General features: G+C 54.9%; 1 protein-coding gene across 2 annotated transcripts in view; it reads right to left on the bottom strand.

Moving 5' to 3' along the window:
* MYOM3 (myomesin 3) overlaps window positions 1-20798 on the bottom strand; it is a 59201-nt gene extending 38403 nt beyond the window's left edge. Inside the window, exons 1-11 of one of the 2 annotated variants that reach the window (XM_045378082.3) lie at window positions 20695-20798; window positions 17054-17232; window positions 16581-16661; window positions 15660-15819; window positions 14510-14667; window positions 8030-8125; window positions 6251-6339; window positions 3768-3812; window positions 3177-3314; window positions 1284-1445; window positions 520-661 (exon numbers count right to left, since the gene is read on the bottom strand). In XM_045378082.3, coding sequence (XP_045234017.2) covers window positions 520-661; window positions 1284-1445; window positions 3177-3314; window positions 3768-3812; window positions 6251-6339; window positions 8030-8125; window positions 14510-14667; window positions 15660-15819; window positions 16581-16661; window positions 17054-17214 — 1232 coding nt within the window. In that variant the 5' untranslated portion in view covers window positions 17215-17232; window positions 20695-20798. The remainder of the gene's footprint in view (window positions 1-519; window positions 662-1283; window positions 1446-3176; window positions 3315-3767; window positions 3813-6250; window positions 6340-8029; window positions 8126-14509; window positions 14668-15659; window positions 15820-16580; window positions 16662-17053; window positions 17233-20694) is intronic. The other variant, XM_045378084.3, reaches the window with a different exon arrangement.
* Window positions 20799-21900: the final 1102 nt, after the last annotated feature.

Genomic DNA, 21900 nt, shown 5'->3' with positions numbered 1-21900 from the left:
GGGTCATTGTAAGGATGGAAAGAGATGAGGCGTGCCCCTAGCATGGTCATGAGCCCGTCTGTGGCAGCATTAGCTATTTCCTCAAGCTGGGCCTTCAGAGCCGGCCACACAGGAAGGAGGCCGGAGGTTCTGGGCTGTCTACCTGTTTGCCTCCTCCCTTGGGATCAGTGCTATTCCATCTCTCTCTGTCATTCAGGAAGGAAAATAGCCCACGAATCCACTGTGCTCAGGGTTCAAGCACTCCCTGTTTCGCCCCTCCAGGTCAGCTCTAGAAGGTCCACAGGGCAGTAGCCGACTCCAGTGTAGAATTCCAGGTGTCAGCATGACAGAGACTTGGAGGCACGGATGCCCCTCCATTGCCCCTAAATGACACAGCACAGCCTGCCTCCTGTCCTGTTCTGAGGAGCGGGGCTGTGGGGTTTCTCTGAGGCCAGGCATGGGGCCTCCTCTTTGCTGTGGCTCCCACAGCCAGACAGAATTCTAGCCCTAGGGCCTCTGCCACTCAAGAGGCCGACTCACCGCTCGATGGAGTAGGCAGTGATGGCGTTGCCCCGAGTGTCACTGGGTGGGGCCCAGGTCAGGATGAGGCAGTCTCTGTTCACATCCAGGCATCGGACGTTCAGCGGCGAGCCTGGGGCCCCGGGGTTCTCGGCCTCAGCATCTGAAACATGGGGGTGAGAGGGAGGCCCTTCTAGTCTGTGGCCATTTGGTGACAGGCCCTTCCCACTCCCATCCGGCATCCTCTTCTCATCCATCCTCCAGGGGCTGTTTTGATCTTGAGGACTGGGGCCTGAATATTAGTCCCCCCACCCCCATAGCAGTATCTGAGGGAAGGGTGACAGTACCACTTCTTGGGGGCCCATTTTACACCAAGTACCTGAACAAGTGGAATAATGAATTCCAGCCCCAGAGCAGCCTTCCCCTCTTTGGATGGGGAAACTGAGTCTCACGGAGGTGAGTGAGTGACCTGCCCAAGGTCACCCAGCTGGTGAAGTGACAAAGCCAGGATGTGAACCTAAGCAGTGGCCAGAATCACTCCAGCCCCACACTCAGCTCCCCGCCTCCTTGGCTCCAGCCGGGCTAACTCTCAGGCCACATTCCTTTGGAGAGTCACAGGATGTCATGTGGAGTCTTGGAGACCCCAACCCAAAGCCCTGATTTTATGGCAGAGAAATTGAGGCCCCAAGACAGTAGGGCCCTTGCTTAAGGTTCCACAGCAAACGAGGGGCAGAGCCCTGGTCTCTGGGCTTCTGCTGCCACCTCGCACACACCCATGCCCTCACCTCTCACAAGCACGTAGGTGCTCTGTTCCCGGGGTCCGAAGGGTGAGGGCACCTGGACCGTGTAGAGCCCCTCATCCTCCTTGTAGGTGCAGGACACCTTCAGGGATGCCTGGCAGTCTGCGTAGAGGATCTTCCGACGTCTTGAGGACCTCAGTAGCCTCCCTGTGGAAGGGAAGTGGGGGGCCATTGAGTTTGTGGGGGTTCCTGGTCTCACCTGGGAACCGTGGAAACTCAGGGGGCCTGGAGACCCTGGCTAGGCAGACAGAGAGGCTGGTGAGGCTCAGCTCAGGCCTTGGGTGCAGCTGGTGGCCTCCAGGGCTTCGCCAAGGTAGCAGAGAACTCTTCTTTGCAGAGGGCTTGGGGAGGAGGGAAGGGCCAGTGTGGGGCTGAGGCTCAATGAGGGAGTGAGGGTTTAGGGACATAGCCAGTGACAAGGTGAGGAGTTGTAGGTTCTCTGAGGAAGTAGGAGCAAGAGAGATGGGTCCCTGTATGGGGTCAGGGGACTCAAAGAAGGAGGGCCTGTTTGCAGGGGGTGGGAGCTCAGTAAAGGGCCTGGGTCTCATTGAGAGAGCTGGGGCCTCGGTGAGGCGGGTGGAGGACTTGTTGAGGGGTTAGGGGTCAGGGAGGGGAGTGAGCGTTCATGGGATGGGAGCTTAGGAGGTGGATGGGGACTCAGAAGCGGAGTCCAGGGCTCAGGGGCGGGCCCTGCCCTGAGGCCACACTGTGGGGCCAGCTCTTCTCTTTACCCCATGGGAAGACTCTGCCCTCCAGTCAGCACCTCCATTCCAGAAGATCTACAAGTTTGGGAAAACATCTCAGCCTTGTTATTGCAGCTGTCAGGGATCCTGATGGCTTCCCTACTCCCTACTGCCCCAGCAGGTACAGCCTCCCTGGGCTCAGAGCTGGGGGTGCCAGAGGGGCACTCTACTCTGGGTCCTTAGGCTATAGGCCTGGTCATGGATGGGGTAGGAGGTCCACATCTTCCTGCCTTGGCCCTGACCAGGCTTCTCCAGGCCTTGCCTGAGACGTCCCCAGAGGCCTCCCAGCCCACGGGTCAGCAACTGTTTATCTGCACCACAACCCTGACTCTGAAAAGCCCGATGCAACTGTCGCAGCCTGCCCCGAGCGCTTGTGGTGCCCTCCTGCCTCCTGACCTTGGGGCTCTGTTCCCATTGCTTTAAGAGCCCTCACTCACTTTTTTTTTTTTTTTTTTTTTTTTTTTTTTTTTTTTGAGACAGAGTTTCGCTCTTGTCCCCCAGGCTGGAATGCAGTGATGCCATCTTGGCTCACTGCAACCTCCGCCTCCCAGGTTCAAGCGATTCTCCTGCCTCAGCCTCCCGAGTAGCTAGGATTACAGGCACCCACCACTGCACCTGGCTAATTTTTTTGTATTTTTAGTAGAGACGGCGTTTCACCATGTTAGCCAGGCCTGAACTCTTGACTTCAGGTGATCCACCCGCCTCAGCCTCCCAGAGTACTAGGATTACAGGTGTGAGCCACCACGCCTGGCCTCCCTCACTCACTCTTAGGGAGGTAACGATGCATGCAAATGGCTGAGCAGGTGCTTGGTCAGTGCTGGTGGCTACAATTGTGCTGATGGCTTCCTCCTTCCTCCCTCCTCCCAGGTGGACACAGCCCCTGGACTCATGCACATCTGCCCCTACCCTCTGCCCCAGTCCCAGCCCAGGGCCTGGCACCCCACAGATGCTTGGTGGCCATTTGTGGGGTGGCATGGTCTGACCACACCTGGCTGTACTCCTGCTCTCCTCTGCCTCTTCAGCTCAGTTGGTACTGGTTGGAGAGAGTCTCTCCGCTAGGGGTCCTCTCTGGCTCTGAGTTGAGCTTTGGAGGTGCTAGCTCTGGAGGCTGGGGGCCAGGACTGGGGGTCCTCACCATCTCGGAACCACTGGATGCTCTCAGCATCTAACACATCTTCCGAAAACAAGCATGACAAGGAGAAGGTTTCCTTCTCACGAGCAAAGACTGGCTTCAGCACCGAGGTGAATTCCACGCTGGGGCCAAACATCGATCCTGGGGTGGGAATGAAATTTGGGGCAGAAGTTTTTGAGGCAGCCAGCCCGGCCTGGGACTTAGGAGTGAGGACTTTTCTGGGGCATCCCCTCTCTTCTGGGTCTTGACTGGGAGAAGGGGACCTGGCCTTGGGGTAGGATGGGAAGAGACTTATCTAGGTAGGGGCCAGAGAAGCCAAAGAGCAAACATCTGAAGGCCAAGTCTACTGGTTTTTCTGGCTTTGCCTTTCAAACCCAGTTTTAGTCAGAGGACAGTTCAGCAGCCGGGGACAGCTCTGGGGTACCCTGCGGCCCTTAGAAGTCAGGTGCAAGTGTTACCAGCTCATAGACAAACCCCGGTGGACATCCTTTTATGGGCAGCGGATGGCTATATTCTAAACAGGTACCATAGTGGCTTTGGGGAGCAAAGACTGAACAAAGAATCCCAGGTCCCATGCTCCCCCAGCCGACTTACTTTTGAAGATCTCTGAATCGAAGCCGGCATCCTTCCCCAGGTAAGCTGAAAACCAAAGGCAAATGGAGTTGGAGAAGGTTCAGACCCCACATTCCTATGCTATTTTGGGGACATAGGCTTTCGATATGAGTTCGAGTCCTGGTCTGTTGGTGGCTCCCCCTTGTGGCTTTGGGAAAGTTCTTTCACCTCTCTGTGCCTCAGTTTCTTCAGCAGTAAAATGGGACAGTAATTCCTACCTGGGGCAAGGAATGAGCGGGTTCACATGAACCAAGCCCCCAGCCATAGCCTGACACATGGCAGGTTCTCAACACATACTGGTTTCCTTTGTCTCCCCAAACTTGCCCCCAGGATCACGCATTGTCTTCACAGCGGTCAAGCCCAGTCAGAGACGCAGAGACGTGGGCATTTCTGGTGGGATCAGGGAGAGTGGTGGGGCAGGGGCAGCACTGAGAGAGTCCAGGGGCTGAAGGGTGAAATCCAAGGTAATGTTGCCACAGACCACCAGAGAATAGTAACAGCAGCTCTCACTCACACAGTGCTTGCCCCATGCTGTGAGGATTAAACAAGCCAATTAAACACATTGACTCATTTAATCTTCACAACAGCCCTGTCAGTGGGTACTATTATTATCCCGTCAAACAGATGAGAAAACTGAGGCACAGCTGTTCAGACAACACCCCAGCAGCCTGAAGCTATGACATGACACTGGTCCCTGGAAAGGCCCTTCCTGAGCAAGGTCCAGAGAAGGGCAGGAGGCTGCCCGAGATCACACAGGTCAGTGGAAGAGTTAGGATTGGAACTCAGGGCTGCTGCCCCCCAGGCCACTAAAATCACCCAAGTTGCTATGGAGATGAGAGCAGAGAAGAGGGTGGTAGTGGCGGTGAGTAGAGTAGGAGGAGCAGGGGGTTGGCTGGAGTCTGGGGCCAAGAGCAAGCCTGGTGGACCCTGGAGCTGCCAGCCTTGATGGAGAGAGGGACAGGGATCTGGAAGGAGTGGTGGGAAGGATGGGTGGGCAGAGGGAGGCAGAGCCCCAGTCCCTGACCTTGGGCTTGACTCTGGGCACGGCCTGTGGGGACAGCTCAAATTTCTGCACAAGAGCTTGGCCTGGCAGCAGGATCTGCCTCCGAAGAGCTATTTAGGGAACAGGACAGTGGGTGGAGAGGGCTGTGCAGGACAGTTTAACAAGGTCTGATGAGAGGCAGGGAGGGTGGGCTGGGATCCACCTGTCTACCGCCCAAGACAGCTGCCTTAGGAGCGTGTGTATGAGTGCGCGTGTATGAGTGCATGTGTGTGAGTGTGTGTGAGTGTGCATGTGTGTGCATCTGTGGGCTTCTCTCTCCCGGGGGTCCTGGAACTCAGGGCACGGCATTCTTCTGGGCCCAAATGTGTGACCCCCGTGGGCAGTGCCCTGCCCTGGTCATGGGAGTGGGTACCACATGCCAAGGCTTATCACCTCATTTAATCAACACGGGCATCTGAGAGAGGTGGTAGGATTGTAGGATTCTTCCTTTCACAGATGAAGAAATAGAGGCTCAGAGAAGTGAGGTGGCTTCCCAGGTTTACACGGCCAGCTGACGGCAGAGCCATGATGTGAACTTGGGTCTGGCTGACTCCTGAGTGTCTCCCTGCTTTATGCTGTGATTTCAGATGCCCAGGGGGTGACCTCCAGGAGGGGCCCAAGCCCAACTGGAAAATGTGCACCAGAACCCACATGGGGCAGTGAGGGTCAGGTGGGGAGTTGCTAGGGTTTGGCCTTTGCCCCGAGGACCCCTCAGTAGGGTTGGCAGGGCCAGACCACCCTCCCAGAGGCCCTGAGATGGATCCCGACCTAAGCGCAATCCGGTGGGCCAAGCATGCTCTTTGGCATGGCGGGCAGGTGGGTTCGCCTTGAACAGCTGTGTAGGTTGTGCTCTGCGCAAAGACATCCCCTGAGAGAGCAACGTGGGGGCTAAAATTCAGTCTGTTTTCCATTTGCCAAGCCATGTGCCCTGGAGTGGGAGCTGCACCTGCCTGCAGAAAAGGGGCCTCTTTTGCTAATTCATCCACTCAGTTCACACAAAGGTGCCCACCATGCCAGTGATGACTCTGCAGAGAGAGCTGAGTTCAAGTCCCAGCCCTGCCACTATCTGGCTCAGGATGAAGTCAGGTACCATCAAGGGTGTCTGGCACACAGTGAAGACTCAGGAGAGGTCAGTTCCCTTCCCCTCTCCCAGTTGCTCTTGACACCAACCCACAGGGACAGGTGATCCTGCCTCACTCGCCTTCCACCATCAGCCCATGCCAGGCTGATGGAGGAGACTATCACCCGCTACGAAGGCCTCCAGGGAAGCGGGAGTCTCCAGGGCTGCCCTGGTCACCCAATGCCAGGCTGAACAGCCTTGTGCCAGCGGCCTTTCCTCAGGTCTCACGCAGACCCATGTCCTTGTCTGCTCAGCTAGGGTTTGCTGTGGCCCGGACTGCCTGTTGGGGATGGGAGGACTTACTGCGGACGAGGACTTTGGCGAAGGAGGAGGCCTGGCCGTAGGCATTCTTCACTCGCACAGTGTAAGTGGCTGAGTCCTCAATGGTGCATCTGAAAAGGAGAGAAGGAGAAGTTCCTCCCAAGACTGCTGGGCTCCAGGGGAAACACAAGTCCCCATATGTGGGTGGGAAAGGCTGGAACTAAGGAAAGCCTCATGGTGCCAGGAAGAGACTTTGGTCACAATCTCTGAAAAGCTGTGTTTTTAGGTTGGCCACTGCACCTTTCCATGCTTCGGTGTCCTCTGAAAAACTGGGGACATGACACCACCTAAACCATCTCAGGATAAAGTGCTTTGAAAATATGATATGCCACATTGCAGTTATTGCTGACTCTGGAGGATCAGAGAGGTTAAGTGACTTTCCCAGAGTCACAGAGCAAATGGAATTCAACTCAGCTTCAAACAAGAATCCTGGAGCGGGAGGCTCCTTCCTTCTCAGAGAGCAGCAGACAAACTTGGTCAAGGCAGACTGCAATCTGGGTAGAACTAGGCCAGACACCCAGGTGTTCCCAGTCTCAGATATGGGTCTCACCACCAACCAGGCCAACCCTGTCATGTTCCCAGTGGAAGCCTGGGCCAGCTCCATCCTAGGGGCACCCTGGTGACAGAGGGGAGGTGGTAGGATGTGGCACCTCTGGCCCCATTAGCAAGCAGAGGCCCCTTGATGCCTCCTTTTTGCGCCGGTCACTCAGCGCAGGAATCCCTCTTGCTTCTGCCTGTCCCTGGAGGTCTCCTGGGCCTGCACACCTTCCCCGACTCTGCAGTCCATGGGGTGCTTCCCTTTTATGGTCAGATAATTATGTCTCCCCACTTCTGGAGGGTAAGATGACTGTTCTGCTTATCTTTGTGTCTCTGAGGTCTGGGTCGGTTGAACTGGAGGGTTTGGTGTTTGGGAAACAGCCCAGATAGAGAGAAATGGCTCACACCAGGCCCTGCCGCATAGCAGCTGTACAAGACCCTTAATTTTCTGGGCCTCTTTTGTCGCCTGTGACACGGGGTGCTCCCTCAAGCATGGTGGCAGGGATTATGGATCGTATGTGAAAAGCACCTAGCACAGGGCTTGGCACCTGGGAGGAACTCAGCGTGTGGCAGCTGATATGAATGATGAGTGACACATATCATCTCATTTAATAAGCCACCACGCCTTATATTCCTATGTGGCCTCCCCGCATGCGCCCTGCCTCTTCTCTCAAAACCATGCTTAGGACTCACCATCTGCTGAAAGGCCGAACTCTCTCCCATGTAATTGCTTCCCCTCACATGTGTACGTCTGTGTATACAAGCACATGTGTGAGCACTGTGTACGTGCATGTGTGCACGTGTGTGTGCACTGTGTATGTGCATGTGTGCATATGTGTGTGCACAGGTGCATATGTGCGTGTATTATGGTATTTTCTTTCCCCCACAAGGAGCCTTCCCAGCATGCCTAGTTCAGCGTCCAGTCCACGCGGCCAGCCTCTGAGTCCAAATTTCTCACTGTGTATCTCGAGGCATCGAAATCACATAGTGGGTGTGTGTTAAATATCAATTCCTGGGCTCCGTTCCAGACCTGCTTAGTCTGAGTCTCTGGGGGTAAGGGGAGGGTCTGTCCTGTCCCAGGAATCGGTATTTTCACCAGCACCCTAGAGACTTCTGAAGAAGGTGAACCTGGGCCGCGGCTCTGAGGAAGGGTTTGGGATCCTGCTCTGGCCTCGGCGGTGGCAGGGCCCGGGGTCATGGGTCTCTCCAGGTCCCCAGTCTCACCTCCTAATCTCCAGGGACAGCAGCCCGTAGTTGTTGGTGATTCGGTATTTTCCGGCAGGAAAGAGGCGGGGATCAATCCTTGTGTCATTTTTGTACCTGTGGAGACACAGCGGTCTGTGGCAGGCAGTGTGTTCCAAGTGGGAGGGGTCTGGAGTCTCTCGGACGGGGATTCCAGCTGCAGGTTTTTGTTTCGTTTTGTTTTGTTTTTTGAGATGGAGTCTTGCTCTGTCGCCCAGGCTGGAGGGCAGTGGTGCGATCTTAGCTCACTGCAACCTCCGCCTCCCAGATTCAAGCAATTCTCCCTGCCTCAGCCTCCCGAGTAGCTGGGATTACAGGTGCCCCCACCACACCCAGTTAATTTTAGTATTTTTAGTAGAGACGGGTTTCCCCATGTTGGCCAGGCTGGTCTCGAACTCCTGACCTCAGGTGATCCACCCGCCTCAGCCTCCCAAAGTGCTGGGATTATAGGCGTGAACCACCATGCCTGGCCTTCAGTTGCAGTTTTGTGTTGCTTACTTGCTGGTGCGATCGGAGCAGCACTTACGCCACTCTGAGCCTCAGTTGTCCTGACCTGTGAAATGGGGGTATGAACGCACTGGCCCTCACAGGGCTGCTGTGATAATTAAATGGGATGAGCATATAAAGGCTTTCCCCTGTGCCCACATACCACAGGTCCTTAAGGGTTTGTTTCCCTTCTGGGGGCAGAGAAGAAGGAGCCTGTAATTAGGGGCAGCTGCCCCTCCCCCTACCCAGCCATCCCCAGGGGTACCCTAGGACCAGGCCCCAGCTTTTCCCTTCCCTCTGAAGGGGCTTGCCAGGGAAGGAACCCCAGACCCCTGCCTCTCTTCCCAACCCCTGAGGATGGCTGTTCTTTTTGGTTCTCATTACAATAGCTGGAGGAGCTTTCAAAAATCTCCATGCCCAGTTTTTGAACATAAGGCTGTGGGAATTTGCATCAGAAACTGCTAATTGTTGTCCAATATCCATTCTCAGGGGGAAATAGAATTTACTCATGGGTCACCCAATATATGACATAGCTCCTTGCCTCTCTTTCTGCTAGGTGTGGTCGTATGACTTAGTATTGTCAACAGCAAGCGGGGACAAGAGTCATGTGGCTGCCCCGATGACACCCTTTGCCCCCTTTCACGTCATCGTTCCCTTTGTCCTTGGCAGGAACAGGGAGGTGCTGGTGGCTGTCTCACACCCTGAAGCTCAGGGTTGACCCTCCAGGAGTGATCTGGAGCTCAGTCCCTGGGGAATCTGCATCCAGGCATTTAGATGGAAGAAAACAAGCTTCTAGCTTATGTAAGCCATTAAAAACAAAACAAAACTCCAGGTCCAGGCTGCATCTCAAATCAATGAAATCAGAATTTCTGGGGGTGAGACCCTCAGATCCGTATTTTGAAAATCCTCTGGTGAGGCCAGATGCGGTAGCTCATGCCTGTAATCCCAACACTTTGGGAGGCCAAGGCTGGATGATTGCTTGAGGCCAGGAGTTCAAGACCACCCTGGGCAATATAGCAAGACCTCATCTTTACAAAATATTCTTTAAAATAATTAGCTGGTTGTGGTGGGGTGTGCCTGTTGTCCTAGCTACTCAGGAGGCTGAGGCAGGAGGACTGCTTGAGGCCAGGAGTTAGAGGTTGCAGTGAACCACGATTGCACCACTGCACTCCAGCCTGGGTGATAGAGCAAGACCCTGTCCCAAAAAAAAAAATTGTTTTTCTTAATGTCCTCTGCTGATTCCCAAGGGTAGTAAAGCGGATCACCCTGCCCTGGATGTTGCCCTTATTTTCTGTGAACTTGGGTCTTGTTCCCCCTGCTGTGTGGACAGGACATTGGGGTGGCCTGGGGTCCTGGAGGCCTAAGCAGTAGGAGCTGAGGAGTGAGGATGAGTGACATTTAGGAGACCTGGGTTTTGACACAGCTTGCTGTGTGACCTTGGGCAACTCCGTACCCCTCTCTGGGCCTCTGTGTCCCTGAGGCCATGGAATGGAGTCTCACAGGATGAATTCTTCTCTCTGCCCTGGGTGGGTGGTTGAGGTTGAAGAGGAGGCCTCCCAGAGAGAGGGCACCCCGGCCTCAGTCCACTTCCTTCCCTGGACCTGGCCTCATTCATGCCCTGTTTGTCTCCAGGGCAACCAAACACAGCCACACCCATGCCCCACCATGCAGCCCCCAGTCTGGCGCCCTCCTGAAAGGACCCCGGCTAAACCTCCCGCAGAGAGGGTGATGTCTAATCTGGGTGCTCAATCTCCCCAGCTCTCCAGGCCTGGGGGCCAGGGTTAGGCCCCCTACCACGCACCTGTCAGGAAGATTCCAGACACCTCAGCCTGGCCAGCTTTTCTTTTCCTGGAAAAAGCAGCTGCTGCAGCTCTGGCATGGCCGAGACAGCCGGAGACCTCAACGCTTACCCCTCCCTCTCTCTGGGCCTCAGTCTCTGCCTGTGCCATCAGGCCCTTGAAGGTACAAGCAGAGGACCACCTGAAGTGGCAGCCAGTGACAAAACAAGCTTGACTGGGACAGGGGAAGTGAGGGGCCTGCCCAGGGTCTGGCTCTGCAAGGACCTCAAAAGGAGTGAGATTTCTGTTATTTATCTACATCTTTTTTTTGGCCTCACATATTTTGGTGTTCGATTTTACTTTTTAAGACTGCTTTAGGGAGGCTGAGGTGGGGGGGATCACTTGAAGTCAGGAGTTCCAGACTAGCCTGGCCAAAATGGTGAAATCCCATCTCTACTAAAAATACACACAAAAAATTTAGCTGGGCATGGCGGCAGGTGCCTGTCATCCCAGCTACTTGGGAGGCTGAGGCAGGAGAATCGCTTGAACCCGGGAGGTGGAGGCTGCAGTGAGCTGAGATGGTGCCACTGCACTCCAGGCTGAGCAACAGAATGAGACTCCATCTTAAAAAAAAAAAAAAAAAAAGCTTTAAAAAAAGAAAATAAGACCAGGCATAGTGGCTCATGCCTGTATTCCCAGAGCTTTGGGAGACTGAGATGGGAGGAATACTTGAGACCAGGAGTTCGAGACCAGCCTGGGCAACATAGTGAGACTCTGTCTCTACAAAAAATTAAAAAGTTAGCCAGGTGTGGTGGCACATGCCTGTGGTCCCAGCTACTTGGGAGGCTGGGGTGGGAGCATCGCTTGAGCCCAGGAAGTTGAGGTGCAGTGAGCTGTGATTGAACCACTGCACTCCAGCCTGGCAACAGAGTGAGACCTTATCTCTAAATAATAATAATAATGATAATCATTGAATGAATAGACTTGTCTAATATGCCAGGTGAGCTGGAATATTCCTCCAGCCCTGAGGCTGGACAGAACCTCTGGAGGTCAGTCCTGGGGCAACATGTGGCCCTGCCTGATGTGACTGATGATGGAAAACCAGATCCATCAAGCCAGGAGTACCAGGGGCCACCTGAGTTGCCTGGGCTGGAGGTGGACCTGAGCTTGGCTTCTGCCAGTTGTCAGGAATGCTCAGCTCCCTGTTGTGGCAACCTCGTTGGCAGGGGTAGAAACAAATCCCAAGAGGTTTCCAAATGCCTTCGATGTGGGCCTCAGTGCCAGGGCTGAGCAGAGCTTGGCTGTGGGGCCAGGACAGCTGAGATGCTAACCTCCACTTGGCCCGGCCAACGCTGGGAGCAGTCCTCCTAGTGGAACCAGTAACTTGCCTGCAGGGACCACCCGGTCCCCACAGCATCCCAGAGCCCAGCAGGGTACTTGGCATACTTTTTGGAATAAATTCCAGCTGGCAATGACCAGCCCTGAGGCCAGCTCCCTCAAGATGCCTTTCTTGATGGCTCCTGGCCTGAGTGATTTCTATTTCTCTGACTTCTGAAGCATTATATGTGCTTTAAGGAAAGTAACACTTGTAATGGAACAGGAATTAAAAGAAAACTTAAAGAATGTGTAAGCAAAAACTCAGCTGTATGTAAGAAAACCCAATTCCCCCTGAGGAAGAGAAAGAGCTGGAATCCTTTAAAAATTAACTGCGTGTTTTTCTGTGGCTAGTGAGCCTTATCTCCTCCTTTCCCAGGCATTGTGAAGACCCTGTTTCTCTAGCTGTGCAGCTGCAAGGCCACTAGACAGATACACTCAAGTCGTAAAACACGTTTTTCCTTGAAAAGTAAGAAATGATGTAATGCATGTCTTAATTGAATACCTGTCTTTGTTTCTCGCTTCTGTAATATGCTTCCCCCTGCACAGATCTCCCCTGCCCCCAACCCACAAAATGTTTAAAAGGTCACCGGACTCTTTGTTCGGGGCTCAGTCCTTTGTATGTTAATCCGACTGGGTTGGATTAACTAAATAATTAAATAATGCCTCCTCAACCCCCTGGTCTCTCTGATTCCTTAATTATCCCATAGCAGTAATAATCACTCTCCTACTCTCTAGGCCAGTTGAAAGAGTTATGGGCTTAGAGGCAGGAGACCTGAATTTGAATCCTAGCTCACATTGGCTGTGTGACCTTAGATAAGTCACACTACCTCTCTGAGCCTTGATATCCTTACCTGTGAAATGGGTGTAATAGTTCCTATCTCATGAATGGCACTGATGCTCAAATGAGAGTGAAGTTCTGGGTCATTGTAATGTGGATTCACGTATAAGAGGCTGCTGTTTTCCTTTGTGTTTTCCATTATTTGTGCCTCTATTCTCTCTCCTGCTAGACCATCGGCTGTTCCCTGTCAAGATCTGGCTGATATACAGCCTCTTCTGAGAAGCCTTCCTGGATTCTATGGGCTGAGGTAGCCCCTTCTTCCTTTTCACCCAGACTCTTTGATCTCAAATATCACCCACGAATATACTTCTTTGCATGTTGATGTTTCTTTTCTGGGCTAAGAGTTAGTTCCTTGAAGGTGAGATTGTGTCTGGTTATTTCCTTTCTTTTCTTTTTTGAGACAGAGTCTCGTTCTGTCGCCAGGCTGGAGTGCAGTGGTGCAATCTCAGCTCACTGCATCCTCTGCCTCCCGGGTTCAAGTGATTCTCCTGTCTCAGCCTCCCAAGTAGTTGGGATTACAGGCACCCGCCACCACGCTCAGCTAATTTTTGTATTTTTAGTAGAGACAGGGTTTCACCATGTTGGCAAGGATGGTCTCGAATTCCTGACTTCAGGTGATCCACCTGCCTCGGACTCCCAAAGTGCCGGGAGTACAGGTGTGAGCCACCATGCCTGGCTGCTTTTTTATTTTTTTCTGTGAGACAGGATCTTACTCTGTCATCCAGGATGGAGTGCAGTGGTGCAATCATGGTACACGGCAGCCTTGACCTCAGCTTCCCAAGTAGCTGGGACTACAAGTGCAGGCCACACGCCCAGCTAATTTTTAAATTTTTTGTAGAGATGGGGTCTCCCAGCTGCCCAGGATGTTCTCAAACTCCTAGGTTCAAGTGATCCTCCCTCCTTGGCTTCCCAAAGTGCTGGAAGTGGGCCTGGGCTTGTTTGGTTATTTCTGTGCCCCAGTGCCTCAGTCAGGTCCTGGGACAGATGACACTCTCAGTAAATATTTGTTGAAACCACTTCCTCATCCCCCAGGGTACTGGGCAATGGGCCTTAGATACAGGGGGCACTCAGGAAAGAGTAGCTAAGCCATGTGAATGACGTGTCTTCTTCTGTGGTGAGACTGAGACGTGGGCCGCGGCCATGCCCACCCCGATCTGTGCCTGTGCAGGAGACCCCTGCCCCTGCTCTGCCCCTCCCCAAGTGAGGCCTAGCCTCTGGCGTTCTACCCTCCCAGGAATGGCATTTCCTGTTTTCCCAGCACTTTTCAAGTTCTGAGGTTTCCATGCTATTGTATTAAATTCTCATCACACACAAGCTGGACAGGAGGCCTTCAATCCATTCTTCAAAATAGGAAATGGAGGCAGGACCAGGGAGTTTAAGAGGCATGGCTGAGACCTCACACTGAGTAGAGAGAGAGAAAGCGAGGGTGGGAACACAAAGCTCCCCCCTGCCCCTGAGGCCTGTGCTCCTTCTCTGTAGGCCCTGCCCTCCCCATCTTCTCCCTGCCCCTTGGCCCCTGTCCCGCCTCTCACCATCATCCTCAACCCTGGAGACACCCAGCTTGCAGCACCTGCCTTCTCATGAGACCAGAATTATATTTTTATGAGGGCTGGCTCCCCAGGGGCCCAGTCTTCCAGCCCCAGGCTGGCTGGGGGGCAGCTAAGAATAACCCAGGCCTAAGCTGGGCGTGGTGGCTTGTGCTTGTGGTCCCAGCTACTTGGGAGGCTGAGGTGGGAGGATCTCTTGAGCCCAGGAGTCAACACTGCAGTGAGCTATGATCACTCCACTGCACTCCAGCCTGAGCGAGACCCCGCCTCTAAAAAACAACCCAGGTCTGGTTCCTCAGCAGCTGCTCTATTTGGTGGGTGGACAGAGCTCAGGGTTCACGGGTCCACAACAAGAAGTCCTGGCAGAAGTATTGGATGTGAGGAACTCACTCGTGACCCCAGAGGCCCAGAACCCCCTCCTGCCCCAGCGGCTTACCAGGTGACCTGGGGTGGTGGCGAGGCCTGGACAGTGCAGGTCAGCAGGACCGTGGTGTGCTCCCAGACAGCATGGGAGCGAAGAGGGATCCAGAACCAGGGCCCGCGGCCAGAGCACAGCTCTCTCAGCTCCTTGGCCTCCTGGACCTTCTCCTCTGTCTGGAGGCGGAAGGAGGTGTATGACGCTGTGAGCCAGGGACCACCTCTCTGCCATCTTCGCCATTACCTCCCCACTGACACCCAGACTCTGTAGTTAGACCCACATGGGCTGGAGTTCCTGGTCCCCTGCACTAGCAGAGCAGGGTGGCACTGTGGGCAGGGCATGGGCTTCGGAGCCAGCTGGCCTGGGGTCAAGGTATTAACTAGCTGTGGTACCATAGGCAGGTCCTCAGTGTCCTTATCTGTAAAATGGGGATGATAGCAAAATCCCCTGCCCGCTGTGGGGGTGTGGGGGTGAAAGACACGACACCGAGAGAGCCTGTGTAAGTGGGAGCTGGGGAAGAGATGTGGAGAGTGGCTCAAATCCTGATACTCATCAGGGCTAGCATTTCCTGAGGGCCTTCTGTGTTCTAGGCAGCGGGAAAGTCACTTTCCAAACCCAGTCTCATTTAAATCCCACCTCAGCACTGATAATTGTTACAATGATGTCTATTTTACTTTATTTATTTTTTTAATTTTGAGATGGAGTCTCACTCTGTAGCCCAGGCTGGAGTGCAGCGGTGTGATCTTGGCTCACTGCAACCTCTGCCTCTCGGGTTCAAGCGATTCTCCTGCCTCAGTCTCCCAAGTAGCTGGGATTACAGGCCCGGCTAATTTTCATATTTTTAGTAGAGACAGGGTTTCACCATGTTGGCCAGGCTAGTCTCGAACTTCTGACCTCAGGTGATCCACCCACCTTGGCCTCCCAAAGTGCTGGGATTACAGGCATGAGCCACTGTACCCAGCTCTGTTTTACAGATGAGAGCACTGAGGCTCAGGAACAGGGTTGCACTTGCCCAGGCTCACACTGCGTGAGTGTACAGGCATCAGATGCAAACCCAAAGCCTGGACTCTGCCTAGGACGTCCTGACTCTTGGGAAGGGGGTGAGGATGGCAGCAAGTGGTGCGTTGCAGGTCCCAGGCCCTGGGGGCTCCACAGCCCACACCCTTACCCGTTGCCTCAGCATCTTCCAGTTCCGCCTCTGGCGCAGCAGCCGGTGGGTCCGCAGGAAGGCGATCTCGGTCCTCTCCCAGTCATTGCCGAAGCCCACCCGCTTCTGCCCTCGCTCCTCCAGCTCCACGGCAGACGTCTGGCGTCTCAGCTGGGCTTCCCTGCCGTGACAGAGGCCACTGGGGCTCAGGCAGGGATGGGGGCACCAGGGGCATCCTGGCCAGTTCCATTCCCCATGCCCAGCAGTGCCAGGATGCTTTAAACTTTGGGAGGACATGTATGACTTTGCATCTTCCCTTGCCTCCAAAAATGCCTGGAAGGGCCCTGCTTACAGTCGGTGCTTAATAAACAATTGACTGTTTTCATCGTTTTCAAGGCTCTTTTGCAAACCTTTGTTCATCTTGTTTTCACAATACTCAAGTGGCCAGGCCTTAGTGTCCCTATTTTATAGGGCAGGGACTGAGGCTCAGCAACCTGTTTCAGGTCAGCCAGGACCATGACCCAACCCTCCTAGCCCAGGGGCCTGCCCCAAGCCGGACGCTGCTTCTCTAAGCCGGCACACTCAGAGGCTTCCTCAGTCTCTGGCCTTGTGGGAAACTGGGGCCTGGTTTACTTGCTCCTTCTGTCCTATTCCTAGCTCCCTCCCTACCACGTGAAGCCTGGAAGCCTGTCGGTGAGGTGGGCCCCCACCCTTTCCCTTGGGGATGTCCCCAGCTATGACACGTGCACCCTTCCAGAAGGTGGTGTGTGGGCTTTGTGGGCAGGCAGCACTGGGCTTAAAATCCTGTCTAGACCCTTATTCTAGATGTGGGATTTTGGGCAGGTTCTTTATACTCAGGGTGAGAGGCCAGCAGGGAGGCCGGGGACTGGACAGGATGGCCCCTTCTCAGCCAGGGCTCCCTGGAAAGCAACTCTGACTTACCAAGACAGCTCAGAGGAGGCCGTCAGAGCCAGGGCTGCTGCCAGGGCGTAGTCTGCGGCGCTGAACTCATGCTCTTCCTCGCTGCTCTCAGAAGGAGGGGAGTGAATGGCTCCTGAGGGATTGGCTGGGGGCTCCCTGAGATTAGGGCTGCATTTGCCCACCTCAGCCTCAGGGCACCAAAAGGCAGGGCTGTGCCTCCCTCCTCATACCAGTCTCAGAAAGCAAGGCTGCATCCCCCCCAACACTGAATGTGCTTCCCTCCTCAAACAGGGTTTCCAGAGGACAGGGCTGTGCCTCTTCCATCACATGGGGGTCTCCAGAGAGCCAATTGTGTCTCCTTCCTCAGATAGGGGGCTCAGAAAGCAGGGATGTCCCTCCCCCCATCAGGTTGGAGCCTCCAGAGGGCTAGGCTGGGCCTCCCTCCTCAGACCGGAGGCAGGGCAGTGGCTGGGCAGGGACCCCGTGGCTCCCACCTGCTGCGGAAGGTGTGCCTCCGCACGGAGGAGCCCATGCGCAGGCTGTGCTGCCGCTCCTCCTTCCGCTCCTCTTCCTGTCGGTGCTCCAGCCTGTGGACCTCCATGGTCTGGGGGGGCCGGGGGTCCCCCGCACCTCCCAAGCTGTGCGGCAGAGTCATGGCTACGAGAGCAACAACCTGTCAAGGCCAAGGTCCACGGTCATTCCACCAGGTGCCTGCCTGTCCCCTCCCATGCAGTCTTCCCAACATCTCTAGGAGGCTGGCAGGATGGGGGGTGGGTGGGGGTGTCCTCTCTATAGTGGGCAGACAGGGAAACTGAGGTCTGAGAGGGAGAGGGACCTGCCCAAGGTGGCAGAGGCAGGCTTTAGGCTCTGAGCCTGGCTTCTCCTCTACCACACGTGCTCCCCAGCTGAGTGAGCAGAGCCCCACGTTAGGGAGTGGGGCCCTGGCTTCTAGCTGCTTCCAGCTGCAGCCCAGCCCTTGTCTCGCTGTATGATCTGGGGCAAGGTTTTCCCTTCTCTGGGCCTCAGCTCCCCAGACAATGAGTGATTGAAACTGTGATGTCCACGGCTCTGTCTTTGACTCAGGATGGGCAGGTGTCCCAATTCTTCCTGCACTGGCCACGCTCAGTCCTACCTCTGAGCCTTTGCCTGCGCTGGTTTCCTCTCCCTGCACACCCTTCCCCCTCCTCCTGGCCTGCTTAACTCTAGTCATGCTTCAAACCCCAACTGAGGGCATGCTAGTTAGCACAAAGACTCTGAATCCAGCCCACAGGGTGTGATCCCAGCTCCTCATCCCAGCTTACAAGTGTGTAACCTTGGGAAAGACTCATGACTTGGTTTCCTCATCTGTAAAATGGGTCTACCAACCTCCCAGGGTAGTTGTGAAGGTTAGATGAGTGCTTGGGGCTTAGTAAGTACAACATAAGTGTTAGACATTAGCATTATTTTTCTAAGAAGCCGTTCTGAAAAACTACAGGCCACCTAGAATTTTCCCTCTTCTAATTTATTTCGTACTTATTTTCTAGCACTCCACAATTTAGCATTGATTCAGACAATGCCTTCTCTATGTAATTATTTTGTATCTGTGCATCTTGACTGTTCAACAAGATTGTAAGTGAATTAAAAGTAACGATAGTGAGAACTTACTATGTGCCAGGCCCATGTTAGTTTTCAAATGCATTATCCCCAGTCCCTGCAATAACCCAAATGAGGACAGCACCATTATTATCCCATTTTACTGATGAACAGGGGCAGTACTTGCCCAAGGTCACCCAGCATGGTGATAGGGCCATGACTGGCAGCCAATCTTTAGCCCAACCCCTAGCCCTTCTGACCTCTATGTCATATGTCCACTCAAGGCGAGGCCATGGCCGAGGCTGGGGACACGGTGGGCCACAGGGCCTTTCTCTTCATAAGGGGATTGCAATGTACACATCTCCTTTGCGTTCCTGAGGCTCAGGTCTAGGCCCCTCATGGCGCCCAGTGGGGCTGGATCACATTGACCCGGGGGAGGCTCAGGAAGCTGATCCATGGATATGGAGAGGCAAGTAAGGGGTGTGGGAGGCCCGTGCGCTTTCTGGCTGTGGATTTTTGCACTAAGTTGTTTCTCAGATCCAGGCTTCTGTCACTGCTGGGTCTCTGAGGGCCCCTCTGATGCTGAAGCTGGAATCCCTGGAATGGCTTTCACACCTCCTCCAGGTGGGACTCCTGGTCTGCAGACTTCTGGCATGGGAGGGTTCCTGCCCAGACGTGGGGATGGAAACAGAAGAGGGACGACCGCCTGCCTTGGCCCGCTCCTGTCAGCTTCTGTGGGGTCGTCTCTGTGCGGCCCCTGCCTCTCTAGGGGGGCCTGCTGGAGGTGGCAGAGTGTGTGTGTGTGCGTTTGTGTGTGTGTGTGTGCGCGTTTGTGTGTGTGTGTGTGCGCGTTTGTGTGTGTGTGCGTGTGTGTGTTTGTGTGTGTGCATGTATAGGCTGTCTTCTGCCTGGACGTGAACACAGCACCCAGGTGAGCATTTCTCTAAGTCCATGACATGGAAGGTGAACCCACTGGCTTTACTGGAGAGCCCTTGGCCTGGAAGGGGCATGTGGTGGGGGTGTCGGGGGCTGGGGCTGCGGAGGGTCAGTCTTAGTGGGCTTTTACCCCTTCTACTTCCTAGAAGTTTGCTCCTTTTGGGTGTCTGCAGTTGTGGGCATCAGGAAAAGAGAATGGATGGCTGCAGCATTAGCTGGGACCAAGGGCTGCCCCTAAAGCTCCCTGGGCTCCTGTTAATCATCTCAAATGACATAATGGGACAGTCACCCTCTTTGGCTTCATATCACCCCCTCCTGATGGAAGAAGTTCTCCCTGCACACAAAGAAGTGACTAGCTCTGCTCATTCTGCTCTTTCTTCCTCATGGCCCAGGAGGACAGCTGCTGGGTACCACCCTAGGTGGAGCCAGGACCCCCTACTCTGCCCCAGCTTTCCTGGGACACGATGGCCCTGGCTCCAGTGGCTGAGAGTTAACATTCCCTGGCACCAGCCACTGGCTCCCTTCCCCTGGCACCAGCCACTGGCTCCCTTCCCCTGGATGCTCTGTTCCCGATTAGCACAGCGGGCAGGGGCCTGGCGCGTGTCCCTGACCTCGGGGCCTCCAGCAACCAGACCCCTGGCTTTAGCGGATGAGCCACCAATTCTTTTTAAAGCACTGACTGATGCGTGGGATTAAGCAGGGACAAGTTTGCGGCCTCCCTGCCCTTTCCCAAAGGACCAGGGTGCCTCTTCCGAGAACACTGTGTGTGCCTGCGTGAAGGGGAAACTGCCCCCTTTTCCTTCTCTTGGGGTGCAGAAATCTGGGTCAGAGGTCCCACTTGCGTGGCCTTCCCAATTCCCCTCTGCTTTGCTCCCAAGCCTCCATCTGCAGAGGAGGCCTCTCCCCTTCTTCAGGAGGGAAAGAGAAATACATAGCAGTTGAGCCAAGACCCCTCCGAGAACTGCCGGCAGGGGAGCTGCGTTGGAGGCGGGGTGGGGTGGCTGGGAGCAGAGACACATCCTGCGCTCAGCGGGCGGCACAGGCCGGGACGCGTTCTTAGCCAGGGGCTCCACCAGCTTCCGCGAGGCCGATTCCTGCCCTTGCCAGTCATGAGCTGAGGCAACTCCTTTCCCGTCTGGGCCTCGGTTTCCTGCCAGGCCCTGGATGAAATCCCTTCCAGCTCTAAGATTTGGGATCTGAGGGCTCGCTCTCTTTCCCTGCCTGTGGGGCTGGCCAAGCCCGGCTCAGCCAGCTCCGCTCTGAGTTCGTGGAGCTTGCCAGCTTAGCCGGCTCCCGCTGATCGCTGATCGCTGCTCCATCGCAGGAAAGACTCCAGTTCCCAGGGCAGCCCCCACCCTTTTTTTTTTTTTTTTTTTTTTTGCAACTTTCACATCACAGAGCGCTCAGCTCTCAGAAGACCCAGGGCCACACAGAACAGTGGGATGCGGCAGGGGTTTCTGGAATCCCCTCCCATTTTCACTTGGGTGCTGCCTCAGCACACATTTCCCAGGCTCCTTTCACAACACACAACCGCGCGCACACGCACACACACCCACAGAAATCACTCCCCAGTGGCTGACTCTCAGGAGGCATCCCTCCCCAGCCCTGATTTCCGGGGGTGACTCACAGAGCAGTGTGCCCACTTAGGAGTCTCTGGGGAGAAGATTCCAGAGGCCGAGAGGGTCCTTGTTCTCTTCTTGCCCTCGGCTCAGCGGGCACCGGGAGAAGAATGCGATCCCGGAGCCTGCACCGTCTTAAATATAGCAGCGCCGAGACAGTGCGATGACAATGGATGAGAACTATGGCATGGGGTACGGGGGGCCAAGGGGAGGGGCCGTTCCGTGTCTCCAGCCTGCTGGGCAGCAGCGACAGGTGGAGCTGTCCCCCGCGTCCCCCGCACTGCGCCTCCTCTCAGCTGGGTCCTTTCTGCCCAGCCCCAGCCCCTGTTAAAGTGGAAAGGAGGGAACGGCTCAGGCCTGGTCGCTTATGGAGGGCAGATCCCAGCTGTCGGAAGTTCTGATCTGAATTCTGCCCCAGCTGACCGGGTGCCCTGGGGAAGGCGCTCAGCTTCCCGGAACCGACTGCTTTCTGAAAAATGGAGACAGTGACACGGGGCACCGGGACTTCACGAAGACGGTGGAAGGAATATGACCTAAGAGTGAATGTTTTGTGCTCAGAAGTTGTCACTGGCTAAAACAGCAATGTGTGGCTCCTGGTCCCTCCACCAGTCCAGCAGTTACTACACAGCCCCCGCCCTGACCACAGTCATGTGTGTGTGGCGGGGCAGGCAGGAGGAGCTGGGGAGCCACCTACTGCTTCACGGTCCAAACTGCTCAGGCTGCCAGAGTGGCCACTGCAGGGCCCTCATACAGGGTAAACGCACCCGATAGGGATAACTGAAGAGCACCCCAAAAATGACCCTGTGTGGAAGACCTGAATGTGCATTCCAAGCTAAGGAATCTGGGAGTGGCCAACCTGTTTCTTACCTACGAGGAACATCGGAGCCCCTGTCCCATCCCTTCCAATGGAACACTGGCCATACAGGCGATTGAGGCCCTGAGTTTTGGGTTACATGAAGATTGCCAGGTGGAGGTCATTAGGCGAGGGTGTTAAGTGAAAATGCTCTATAAACTGCATGCTGTTTGCAAGGGGCTGAGGTTTTGCAAGTCGGCTGCCACTGGTATGTTGTCCAGCCTGCCGCCCCGGACCATTTCTGTATGTAAGGTGGTTCTCCTGTCCAGTTCACCACCACTGGACTCTCCCCTGTAGGCAAGTCCCTAATAAACCCCCACGTTTCTTTTCCTTCCTTCTTTTCCTTCCTTCCCTTCCCTCC

The sequence above is a fragment of the Macaca fascicularis genome, chromosome 1 (genome assembly GCF_037993035.2).
Source record: "Macaca fascicularis isolate 582-1 chromosome 1, T2T-MFA8v1.1".
NCBI classification, from domain to species: Eukaryota; Metazoa; Chordata; class Mammalia; order Primates; family Cercopithecidae; genus Macaca; species Macaca fascicularis.
This window is presented reverse-complemented; position numbering and strand designations above follow the sequence as displayed.